Source organism: Orcinus orca, chromosome 3 (assembly GCF_937001465.1).
Source record: "Orcinus orca chromosome 3, mOrcOrc1.1, whole genome shotgun sequence".
NCBI lineage: Eukaryota > Metazoa > Chordata > Mammalia > Artiodactyla > Delphinidae > Orcinus > Orcinus orca.
Genome location: NC_064561.1, coordinates 133407897 through 133420438, shown reverse-complemented (window position 1 = coordinate 133420438; position 12542 = coordinate 133407897). Strand labels below are relative to the sequence as shown.

The 12542-nt window shown below is 37.0% G+C and overlaps 1 protein-coding gene across 1 annotated transcript in view; it reads right to left on the bottom strand.

Moving 5' to 3' along the window:
• Positions 1 to 12542, bottom strand: part of CENPK (centromere protein K) — a 60491-nt gene that overhangs the window by 2179 nt on the left and 45770 nt on the right. The window contains exon 9 of the mRNA XM_033429895.2: positions 10920 to 10964. Coding sequence (XP_033285786.2) covers positions 10920 to 10964 — 45 coding nt within the window. The remainder of the gene's footprint in view (positions 1 to 10919; positions 10965 to 12542) is intronic.

Genomic DNA, 12542 nt, shown 5'->3' with positions numbered 1-12542 from the left:
ATTACAAAAGATTCTGACTTCATCTTAACAGTAGACTCCCTTGTCGGGCTTTGATGAAACAAACTGCCATATGGAGAGGCTCACATGGCAAGGAACTGAGAGCAGCCTTCAGATAACCACTGGCTAGGAAATGAGGCCCTCAATGCAATAGCTTGCAAGAAACTAAATCCTGAATATGTGAGCTTAGAAGCATATGCCTCCCCAATCAAGTGTTCTGTGGTGACCTTAGTCCTTGCCAACACCTTGACTGCAGCCCCGTGAGAGACTCTGAAGCCCAAGATAGAGCTAAGCCATGCCCAGACTCCTGAACCACAGAAACTGTTAGTTAATAAATGTGTGTTGTTTTAAGCCACTAAGTTTATGGTGATATTCTTTGCACCAATTGATAACTAATACAGCTGCCAATTTACAGGTAAAGAAGCTGAAGCTCATAGTGGCCACATAGCTTGAAAACAGCAGAGCCCAGAGTCGTACATAAGACTATCTGACTCTAAAGTCTAAATTCTTTCTATTATATCATGCTTCCATTTTAAGTCACTGTAACTTAAATATACAATAGCAGTTGCATACAACCAGTATCAAAATAGATATTCATAAATGATACGTTAATTAACATGAAATTTTAAGCAACTTGATACACAATAACTGTTTCATCTCAAAATTTCTTCTACAATGATTTAGGCAAAACAACAGGCAGTATATGTCTTTTCACAGGCAAGAATCTATAAAGAGATTAAATCACACCGTCATTCAATAACAACACAGTTGACCCTTGAACAACATGTGAGCCAGGGGTACTGACCTTCTGCAAAAATCTGAATATTACCTACAGTTGGCCCTCTACACACATGGTTTCTCCACAACAGACTCAACCAATCAAGGATAGTGTATTACTGTAGTATTATTATTGAAAAAAATCCTTATATATGTGGACTTGCAGTTCAAACCAGTGTTGTTCAAGGGTCAACGGTAAAGAAAATAATCCAGTTATCTTGATTCCCAACCTACTTATGTACAGTCTCCAGCTCCTTAACAGTTGCTTCATGAACATTTACTCTTCATTTTTTTTTCAGATCACTTGAGTGTTTTGCATAAAAATGTCTGACATTAAGTGAGTCCCTCATATACTTTAATCTTCCTTTAAAGAGGAATATATAATTAACACATTCGAGTTAATTTCTAGTAGTGGTGACAGATTTGTACTGAATCACATTCATCCTTTTTTCCTATTTTCCTGGGCTCTGAAACTGACAAACTTACAATATAATTACCTGGGTTTAGGGAACAACTCTTTTTTTCCCCTTGAGAAATTTCCTGGTCTTCACAGTTTTTTAACCTCCACTCTTAACATTACTAGCACTGTCCTATAAATGCCCAAGTTAAGTAAGCCAGTAGCCTTGAAAGAAAAGGTAGTATGTAACTACCTGGTCAAAAGTACACTAACATTTGATTTAAGGACCTGCAGTAAAAAGAGCACTGATGCATAATAGAAAGGGCAGGAGCTTTGAAGTTAAACAAACCAGAGCTACAGTCTTGGTTCCACCACTAGCTACAGTATCTGGCACATGGGCACTCAATAAATTGGAGTTTCTTTCTCCTTTCTCACTCCTTCCTTCCTTTCCCACATTTTTCAAGCCTCTAATGCCAGTGAGGAAACTTAACAATAAGTAAACGAGTGGGCTCAAGTTCAACTAAAATCAACAACAACTACCATATCTAACCACTCTTAGTTACCTACACAATAAAAATGAAAGGGTGAAACTACTTTCTGATACCTACTGAAGAAGTTAATCTGGACATCATAAACAAATATGTATAGGTACTAACGTATCCAGATATAGTTTCCAAAATTCAGATTGATATTAAAATAGTACATAATTACCCAGAAATCATAATGCATTAACTCCTTACATTGTACAGCAGAAGCATTAAGCTGTGGAAAGCACAAAGGTTTTGAGTCCTGTCTTGACTACAGGTTACTTAACTTTTATAGATGAGATGTTTCCTAGATTACACATGATGTAAAGTGTTCACATACTTCATTTTAATGGTTAAATAAATATTAGTCCCCTTCGCCTTGTTATCTGACTCATCACTTTTCAAAAGCCTTCCTTCAAAAATAGTTTCATGTTCCTCCTTCCCTTAAATGTGGAATGGTTGGATATGATGATGGAATCAATCAACTAGATTGTATTGTCTTTTAGAGCAAACAGTAAAGAATTTAAGTCATGGTAACTGGGCTCACAACTATTTTAAATTTGAAAACAGAATCAAAACTTCCACTTTACATTGATTTCACATAGGCGTTTTTCCCTAAGACAAATGCACCAACCAGTAGAGTTAAGGGATCATTTAACAGCTTCCATGGATCAAAGCTACACTAAGTAGAAATAAGATCAGACAACTTGCACTTTAGTGATTCCCTCAGTAGTCTGCCCTTGTTGAAGGGTACTTACTTTTCTTTTTCCTCTATCATCTTTACTTCCCACTCAAATGATCTAGGAGTAGCCAAGTAACAATTTCCTTTCATGAACTATCATTATGGAGCTAAAGAACATGTATAACATCCTTCTCGACTTCTTTCATTCATCTTAACTCTGGATATTTCTTTTAAAGCCGATTTCGTCTTCACAGAGGAAGCAACAATACTATGCTTCCTTCAGGTACTCAATTTTTATATGTGAAAATTAACTTTTCATCTCATTTTCCATTTATTCACTCAACAAATATTTATTGTCACCTACCATATGCCAAGGCTTGAAGTACAAAAGTTTCCAGATCAGATATAAATTTTGCAAGTTTGGTTTCCGAGGAAAGGTACAGTTAAAGAAACTTAAAACTTACTAACAAGAAAAGCAAATAAGCCAAAAGCAAAAATACAAAATATTATTCTACAAAAATCAAGGCCCAAATTACATATAGTCCCAAACTGTTTTTTTCCAGATGGCAAGTTAAATATACGTTATCCGTATTATAACTTCTCTCCTGAAAAACAGAAACACCTTTTTCTCTTGACGTTAGCTCAAAATGTTGATAATCAGCTATGCCCTTTGGTAGAACCAAGAGAGCTAACCACTTCTTCCACCTTTTACTCTTCCCCCACCAAATGTTCCAAAGAATGTGCTACTAACTCTCTTAATATGTTAACTCTCTTTATTCTCTCACGAAAGTCACACGTAGGGTAAGATTTGGCATAGAGGCCCATCCACTAGTAGTTACTAATGGTTGCCAAGGAAATGAAGAGGAAGTGGTAAGAGTAGACAAGAGTAGGAATTAATCTTACACGTATTGGCCCAGTCATGAAAAATATTAAAGTATTTCAGGTCTTGAGGGTAGAGGTTTTTGTCCTTGAGAATCACAAAAATATTAATACCACCATACAGATTTCATTTGCCGCCATTTGTGAGAAATGAATGAAGTTGATTTGTTTGAAATCAACTTATTTGCCTCTACAGCTATTCCTTAAAAGCCCAAAACACCAATGATCACATATAAACACTAAATTAATATAAACCAGAACTGCAGCTACCACTTCGGTGAAACACAGGAAAACAATTATCTCTCAAAATTAATTTTCTCAATTTCAACTACACCAGTTTTATGTTACCTTTCTTTCTCTGTCATGAATTTTGAGAGCTATCATTCACACATCTAAGTTTCAGTCTAATCAACATAAGCTAAAAAAGGAAAGGAAAAAAAAATTGTCCAAGAAATTTGAACCTAAAGGAATATGTTGGAAATCACACTCCAGTGTGTTTTTAAAAGTTCCAAGCAATAGTTCAGTTTCCCCTTTCCTCCCTCGTTCTGCACACCCTCGCCCACCCACCCCCATCCCACTTCACCCAGACAGAGGGTAACAGTCTGAGCTGCCCTGGTTGAGTTGATCCTAAAGTTAACATTCAGCAGCCCATTTCCAGACAGCAGCGCTAAATCTATTTGGATAAAACGCGTGTGACCCAGACAGTTGGCATTTGGCCCAAACGCGTTGCACCGGCAGCTCAAATAAAAACAAGAGTAAGAAACTCACTCTCTTGTTCCCTCTCAGTGCGCTTTCTCACTCTCTTGCTCTCTTTGCCTCCAGTACAACAAGGAAAGAAATTACCAAAGACAGGAATTGTAGTACACATTATCTGAAGGCAGCTTTCCAATAAACCCTCCAGCACAAACCCCTCCCCAATCTCTGAACTTTGATCCCATATACCATATATACAGACATACCCGATATTCAAGGCTCCGGAGGGTTATGAGTATAGCACGTCCCAAGTGGCCAAAAGTAAATCAAAAACACACATTTCCATCTCTTTGATTAGCCTATTAAGAGCTTAACATATCTAGAGCATCGGGACTATAGCTACCACATTAATTCTGCCCTCTGAGCCCAGGCATAAAATATGCACTTGTCTGACTACTTAAGACACTGACTTGAAACTATAAAATGCAGAAGGTTTTTCTTTAAGAAAACTGAAAATCAGATTAAAATACACATCATTATTACTTTCCCGATTACTATTTGGTGATTAAAGACCACAAAAATCATCATCAAGTCATACTTCACAAAACATGTCTATTTGTATAATAAACGTATATTTTTTTGCATCATAAAATATTTGCAAGACCCAGAATTCTCCAACCCCCGACTAGTCTGGAGTTAAAAGATTTCTATCTGTAAAATGAGTTCAGTCAAGCTCACTCATTGCCATTTAAAAAAAAAAAAAAAAAAGAAAAAAAAGAAAAAAAAAACCACACAGAAAAAAGTTTCCTACGCGTTATTCGGAAGACAAGCAAAGCACAAGTTTTAATTTAAAAAAAAAAAAAAAGGTTTCATTGAATATTGTGAAGTCTTCCTTACCGTTTTCATCTTCAAATTCTGATAAAAAGTAAGTTTCAAACAATAGAGATTGCACTGGACGACTCACGTACTCCCTCTCCTCTTTTTTTTTTTTTTCTGCCCCCCTTTGCAAAGCCACAGCAGTGAGTTAGTTATTCTGCAGCCAGAATAAAACCCTATAGTCTGGCTAACCCGGGCTTTAGAGAACGGACTTTCCGATTTGGCAGAAAAAGAGATGCCTTCAATACATCCAGGCTATCATCCTGAGATGCTGCCTTTGCAAACCCCCTTTCTCTCCCGCACCCCCTCCCTCCAAAAAAAAAAGGGGGGGGGGAAGAAAAAAAAGAAAGGAAGGAAGGGAAAAAAAAGACTTATTGGGGGTGGAAGTGGTGCCCTCTCTTCCTGGACAGCTTAGTGCCTTTGCTATGCAAATAACATGTGAAGAGCATCAAAAGGTATCAGGAGAAAAGAAGACAAGAGGAGCAGGAAGGGCAGCAAAGTTTTGTTGAAGTAGCCCTAGATCTCACTACCGGCCCCCAGCCAACTTGAATTGCAGCAGTAGAAAATTTTGGCAGCTTTTCCTCGGAGGCAGAGCACACTGACGTCAGTCTGCAGATGTGCCGGGCTGCGTCGGGTGCGCATGTGTCCTGGGTCGTCACGTGGAGGGGGAGGGGAGGTAGAGGTACAATCGGGGTAACCAACTACCAGCCATTCAGAAGGGTTTAGACAATGTCAACTTTTCCACCCTGTGAATGAGAGAAATTCTGGCCCTTCTAACCTCAATCCCCTTCCCCACTCCGCCTCTTTTCCTCCTCCTCCTCTAACCTCTTTTAGAAATTCTAGCCTGGTTTGTGATTAGTTGTTTCTTGGAAGAGGGAAGGGGGAGGGAGGATGAATGGCTTTAGATGAACTAATGTCACTGTTAAGATCTGTAGTGCCCTTCTCCGTGTATTTTTTTTAAAGTCCACGCAACAATAATGTTAAAAGTTGCACATAAACAGTGTCTTTGAGGAAACTATAGTAAACTTCCATCAGTGGCAGATTTCAAGACTCGGTAGCTACATGTGCACAAAATGCCTTTTTTTGTTTGTTTGTTTGTTTTCTAATATACCTCAACAAGTAAAATTGCCACCAAAAGGGAAAGTAGACTAAAATAAACTAAGACCAGCACACTTTCCATCTGATTACTGACTTCAGGTTATGCGGGGCTTTAGAAGGAAAAAAAAAAAAAAGTAGAAGTGGGGGAGGAGGGGGGGCGGGGGAAGAGAGAGAAGCTTGCATTATTTCCAGATGAGGGTGAGACTGGATGGTGTTTTAAAGTGCAACCGGGGAAAGCTACAAGTGGAGCGTATTTTTTTTAATACAGTATGTTGAATGAAACTTCAATGACTGCCCAAATGAAAATAAATTCTAAATCAGACCCCAAGGGTGGGGGGGGGGCAGGAACCCTGCTACTATCTCAAGATAAACAAACAAAACCTCAAAACTGGTTTTTCAAGCTTCCCAATCCCACCCCTCCCCCCCAACTCCATACACACCAGCTGCCAGTCCATACTTTAAGGATAAAACACGGCTACTACGTAGCACTTTCACTTTCATTTGCTGGGAGAAAGCTACTAGCATTAAACTGTGGGGAAATGCCCAAATATGTTTTCCATGTCCTAAGCAAGCAAACAAAGTCTGGCACACAAATCGGAAACAGGAAAAAATGTGAAAATAGCTCAGGACAAATGTTGCCTTTCAGCGGTGTAATCTGCTGCATCATTTATCTGCCTCTACGGTTGAGAGTAGGGTAGGGAGAGGTTTAAGAGTTTCCGAGGGGGGGGGCGGGGGGAGAGGGGCTCGGAATTGACGCCTTGAAATTCCAGCAGTTAACGCCAAGTCAATTTCCGATGGCCAGAACCAGAAAGGGGAATTGGACCGGAGGGAAGGGGACAGGGAGGAGGACCTTTCTGAATACCAGCTCTTAAGTTTCAAGCTTCTGTTAACATTATTGCTTATTTGATTTTTTTTTCCTTCCTACACCGGAGGTAGTAGGTGTAATTCTTCTGGTGAATACATGAATAGTTGGCTAAAAGAAGGCATGAATCAGACTGAGAACATCCAAGAATACAGTTATTTCCATTCTTTTTTGAGGACTGAAAGGGGAAAGCATCTGTCCACAGTCAATAGTCCTCACCTTGACCTTAATCTGTAGTATCTAGCTCAATTCTATTTAAAATGTAGAAATATGACCTGTGGTTGGAATTGACAGTTTTAAATAAAGGTGATTCACATGGAGAGATATGGATATAGATATATAGATATAGATATTTGCATTAAAATACACAAGATGGCTAATCTCATAGCAATAGTTGTAAATACTAAAAATAAGTGTGGGCACAGAGCTGGTTTAGCATCAAACCACCCTTTAAATAGTTGTTGAAACTTATCCTTAATTTTTTAAAAACTGGTAGTAGATAGACATAGCCAGCAGAGAAAACTAAAATTAATGTGTGAGTAGTAATCATCTGTATAAGCTGACTGAAAAGTTTTTACTCTCAACTAAGACAAACTACCTTAGGAAGTAGCAGCATTGTAAAGGAAAGGAGCTTATTCAATGAGAAGTGGACTTTGGCTAATTACTTATTCAAAGAGTGCCATCCTGCGTCTAAGCAGAGTAATGAAAAATTTCCCAGAGATTCCTTTTTTCCAAATGACTAAATCAAGAAAAACTGAGTTAGGGTGAAAAATTATCAGCATGAGAAATGATGAATTCTCAATTTAACTTTGTATGTGTGTATATGTGTGTGTGTAAGTGTACATTTTCACTGCATTACAGAAAATTCAGACACATTCAAAAGAAGAAAAATAGTACAATGAATCCCAATGTATCCATTATCCAGTTTCAATAAGTGTCAAACCAGACCAGTTTTTCCCCATTACTTGTTCCACCCCACTGGATTACCTTAAAGCCAATGTCAGATAACATTTTGTTGCATCCATTAAATATTTACCTGTATTTCTAAAATATAAGGACTAAAAAAATAACCACTACTATACCACTATGACTCTTAAAACAATAATAATTCCTTAATTTTGTCAAATATTAGATTTCCTCAATTGCAAATAAAGGCTTAAAAAAACCATTTTTATTGGAATCAGGATCTATACATTGCATTAGGTTGATCTCTTATGTCTTTAAAAACTTCTTATTGAAGTAGAATATTCATAAAGTACATAAATATATAATTTGATGAAAAGCTTTGTGTAATGAATTTTCACAAACAGAACCTGCCCATGTATCCATCTAACTCAATCTATTGGCTCCTCCTCATTTCTTATCTTGCAATACAAATGCTATATTAATATCTTGCCATCCTAATATTATATACAGCATGGAAGTGTTTTAGTGCACTACACAGGCATTATTTCTTAATTGAATTATATGAAACAAATTTAAATCAAACCCTGAATGAATTTAAGTTGCAATAGAAATTCTTTGAAAAAATTTTCCTCCAGCTTTCCTTCTCATTCTCTGTTTAATTAAGAAATGAAGGGGGTGTGGGGAGGGGGGAGGGATGGACTGGGAGTTTGGGGTTTGGTAGATGCAAACTATTACATATAGAATGGATAAACAACCCGGTCCTACTGTATAGCACAGGGAACTACATTCAACATCCTGTGATAAACCGTAATGGAAAAGAATAGAAAAAGAGTGTATACAATTAAAGCACTCACCTCTCAGTGGGAGACACCTTGGCTTTAAAAAAAATAATAAAAAGAAATTTAAAAAAGAAATGAAGATTATGGGCAAAGTGGAGGTGATAGGAAACCCCCTACCTAAAAAAAGCTTTGCTATCAGTCTTTAGAAATCAAATTAAATATAAATGAATGGGCCCTTTCAGGAAATCAAAGATGGAATAAGTGGAAATATGGGAGAGGAAGGAACTTGTATATATGTATGCCTGAATGCATGTGTGTATTTATTTCAGAGACTGAGAAACAGAAAGGCAGAAGAGACTGAGAGTCAAAGAATAGGGACTGAGAACATTTTACAGGTAAGAATAAACTTCTACCTTACAATTTTTAATATAGTAGCATGCACTTTAATTTTTTTTTTAGTTAAAAACCAAGGCATGTCTTAAAATTAGACTGTTCTCTTGTATTTTCAGAAAAAAATGAGATGAAGAATTCTGATTTTATGCTTGTTTGAAATTATTAAATTGGAGCAGGTGACTATCTCTAAAGATGATGAGTTTTGAATTTACCTCCCAGACATTAAAACCAGATTCAATACACAAAATATTTTATTCTTTCAATGAGACTGGATTTGAATTTGACATAGTTAAAATAAATATTTTCTAATCTTTTGAAAGACTATTATAGGGTTTCTTAAGTAATGTGCAAAGGCTCAAAGCATAAAGGAAAAGATTGATAAGTTTAAATTTATTAAATGAAAATTTTAAAAACATTAAAAAGTGAAAATATAAGCCAGAAAGTGGGAGAAAAATTTGTAACACATATAAATGAATCATAATAAATATCGAGAATATTGAAGGAACTCTCACAAATCTATAAGGGACAGCCCCAAAAAAATAAAAAATAAGAAAATGGCATAAACAGGAGAGTTGCAGAAGAAAAAACCTAATGACGAATAAATGAGAATGAAATGTTCAATTTTGCTAGCAATCATGGAAATGGAAATGTTTCTCTTTCATCAGAGTGGCAAAAATGTTAAAATTTGATAATAGCAACTGTTTGGGAGGATTGGGCAAATGGAATATCTAGTATATTGTTGTTTGGTTTTTTCCCTTTCTTTTTTTCTTATTTATTTATTTATTTATTTTAATTTTTATTTTATACTGGAGTATAGTTGATTAACAATGTTGTGTTAGTTTCAGGTATACAGCAAAGTGATTCAGTTATACATATACATGTATCTATTCTTTTCCCAAGTTCTTTTCCCATTTAGGTTATTACAGAATATTGAGCAAAGTGCCCTATGCTATACAGTAGGTCCTTGTTGGTTATCTATTTTAAATATAGCAGTGTGTATATGTCAATCCCAAACTCCCAATCTATCCCACCTACCCGCCCTCCCTCCCTGGTAACTGTAAGTTCATCCTCTAAGTCTGTGAGTCCGTTTCTGTTTTGTAAATAAGTTCATTTGTATCATTTTTTTTAGATTCTGCATATAAGTGATATATGATATTTGTCTTTCTCTGTCTGACTTAACTTCACTTAGTATGATTATCTCCACGTCCATCCATGTTGCTGCAAATAGCATCATTTCATTCTTTTTAATGGTTGAGTAATATTCCATTGTATATATATACCACATCTTCTTTATCCATTCATCTGTCGATAGACATTTAGGTTGCTTCCATGTCTTGGCTATTGAAAACAGTGCTGCAACGAACATTGTGGGTGCATGTATCCTTCTGAATTATAGTTTTCTTCATATATATGCCCAGGAGTGGGATTGCAGGATCATATGGTAGCTCTGTTTTTAGTTTTTTAAAGGAACCTCCATACTGTGGCTGCACCAATTTACATTCCCACCAACAGTGTAGGAGGGTCCCCTTTTCTTGACACTCTCTCCAGCATTTATTGTTTGTAGACTTTTTGATGATGGCCATTCTGACTGGTGTGAGGTGATATCTAACACAGCGTTGATGGAAGTGTAAATTAAGTGCAAACACCACAAAGAACAAATTTGGCAATATCTAATACAGAGGAAGATGTGCATCTTTGACCCAGCTATTTCATTTTTAAATATATAACCTTACAAGATTCTTGCACATGAGAATCCCCATTAATAATTAAGGCAACACTATGTGTAGCAGTGAATAAATGGAAACAACCTAAATGATTATCAATAGGGGACAAAAAACAGCTGTGATCCATTTCTACAATGGAGTATTATTTGGCAGTTAAATGATGAACAAAATCCACACATGTCAACATGGGTAAATTATATAACATTAATTTGAAATGCTGCAATAGGATACATTATGATTCAAACTGGGATAGGCTGTATATATATGATAATTTATATAAAGTTTTAATTATAAATATTTTTAATACCAAATATATATCTCAAACTTACCAAAGTATGCAGAGGAAGAACATATGGTATCTTGATCATAGTTACCTGGCAGAGAAAGAGAAGAGGATGCAATTAAGGAGGAGCACAAAGTGAGAATCAACTAAATCTATAAAATTTTGTTTGAGAAACAAAACAACCTGAATTATTATCATAAAATGTTAACACCTGCTAGTACTTCCCTGGTGGCTCAGTGGTTGGGAATCCGCCTGCCAATGCAGGAGACACGGGTTTGAGCCCTCGTCTGGGGGGATCCTGCATGCCACGGAGCAACTAAGCCCATATTCCACAACTGCTGAGCCTGTGCTCTAGAGCCTGCAAGCCACAACTACTGAGCCTGCGTGCCACAACTACTGAAGACCACACTCCTAAATCCCGTGCTCCACAACAAGAGAAGCCACTCAATGAGAAGCCTGCGCACCACAACGAAGAGTAGTCCCTGCTTGCCACAAGTAGAGAAAGCGCACGAGCAGCAATGAAGACCAAATGCAGCCAAAAATGAATGAAGAAAGAAAGGAAGGAAGGGAAGGAGGGAGGGAGGGAGGGAGAGAGAGAGAGAGTGTGAGAGAGATAGGGAGAGAGAGGGAGGGAGGGAGGGGGGGGGAGAGAGAGAGAGAGAGAGAGAAAGAAAGAAAGAAAGAAAGAAAGAAAGGAAAGAAAGAAAGAAAGATATCACTGAGCTAACAGCAAAGACCTTGATATGCCAATAGCCATTGCCTACTCTTTAGCATTGTGTGAAGGGCAAAGAAGTATAAAGATAAAAGGCAAGGTTCCTTCCCCCAATAAAGTTACAGACAAACTGCAATAAGTTACATAATTTAGTGACATATATTGTAAGTACTATGTGCTCCAAATAATAGAGAACTCAGTGAAGTCTAAATAATGATTTTTCGGACATCCATGTTGAGAAATCTTGTGGTCAATTTTGTAGTGCTTACTTGATCTCCCAACAACATTCAATTCAGTTGATCACTCCCAACCTCTGGAAATCCTAATGCCCAATGTGATGGTATTAGGAGCTAGGGCTTTTGGGAGGTGCTTAGGTCATGAGGGTAAAACCCTCATAAAAGGGATGAGTGTTCTTATAAAACAGACCATACAGAGATCCCTCAGCCCTTCCACCATATGAGGAGATAGCAAGAAGTCACTGGCTGTGATCCAGGAAGAAGGCCCTCACCTGACCATGTTGGCACCTTGATCTCAGACTTCCACCCTCCAGAACGGTGAGAAATAAATGTCTTGTTTATAAGTTACCCAATTTTTGGTGTTTTCTTAAGGCAGCCAGAATGAACTAAGAAGCTCTTTCTCCTTGCTTTTAAAAACATTTTCAAGATACTCATTCTCAAAAAAAAAAGATATTTATTCTCTACTATGAAGCGTCTCTTAAGTCTTTTTACTAATGTAATTTTTAATTGGGATGAATGTCTTCTATTTGTTGATTTTGGGGCACACTTTATATATCTCAGATTAGAGTTCTTTGTTGTAAATAATTTCTCCCATTTTATGGGTTGCCTTCCAACTCTCTCTCAAGGTGTTTTCCTTTTTTATAGACAGAAATTCCAAATTTTAATATAATCTATTTCAATTCTTATTCTTTTATGTTTAGAGCTCTTTATATTCTCCTAA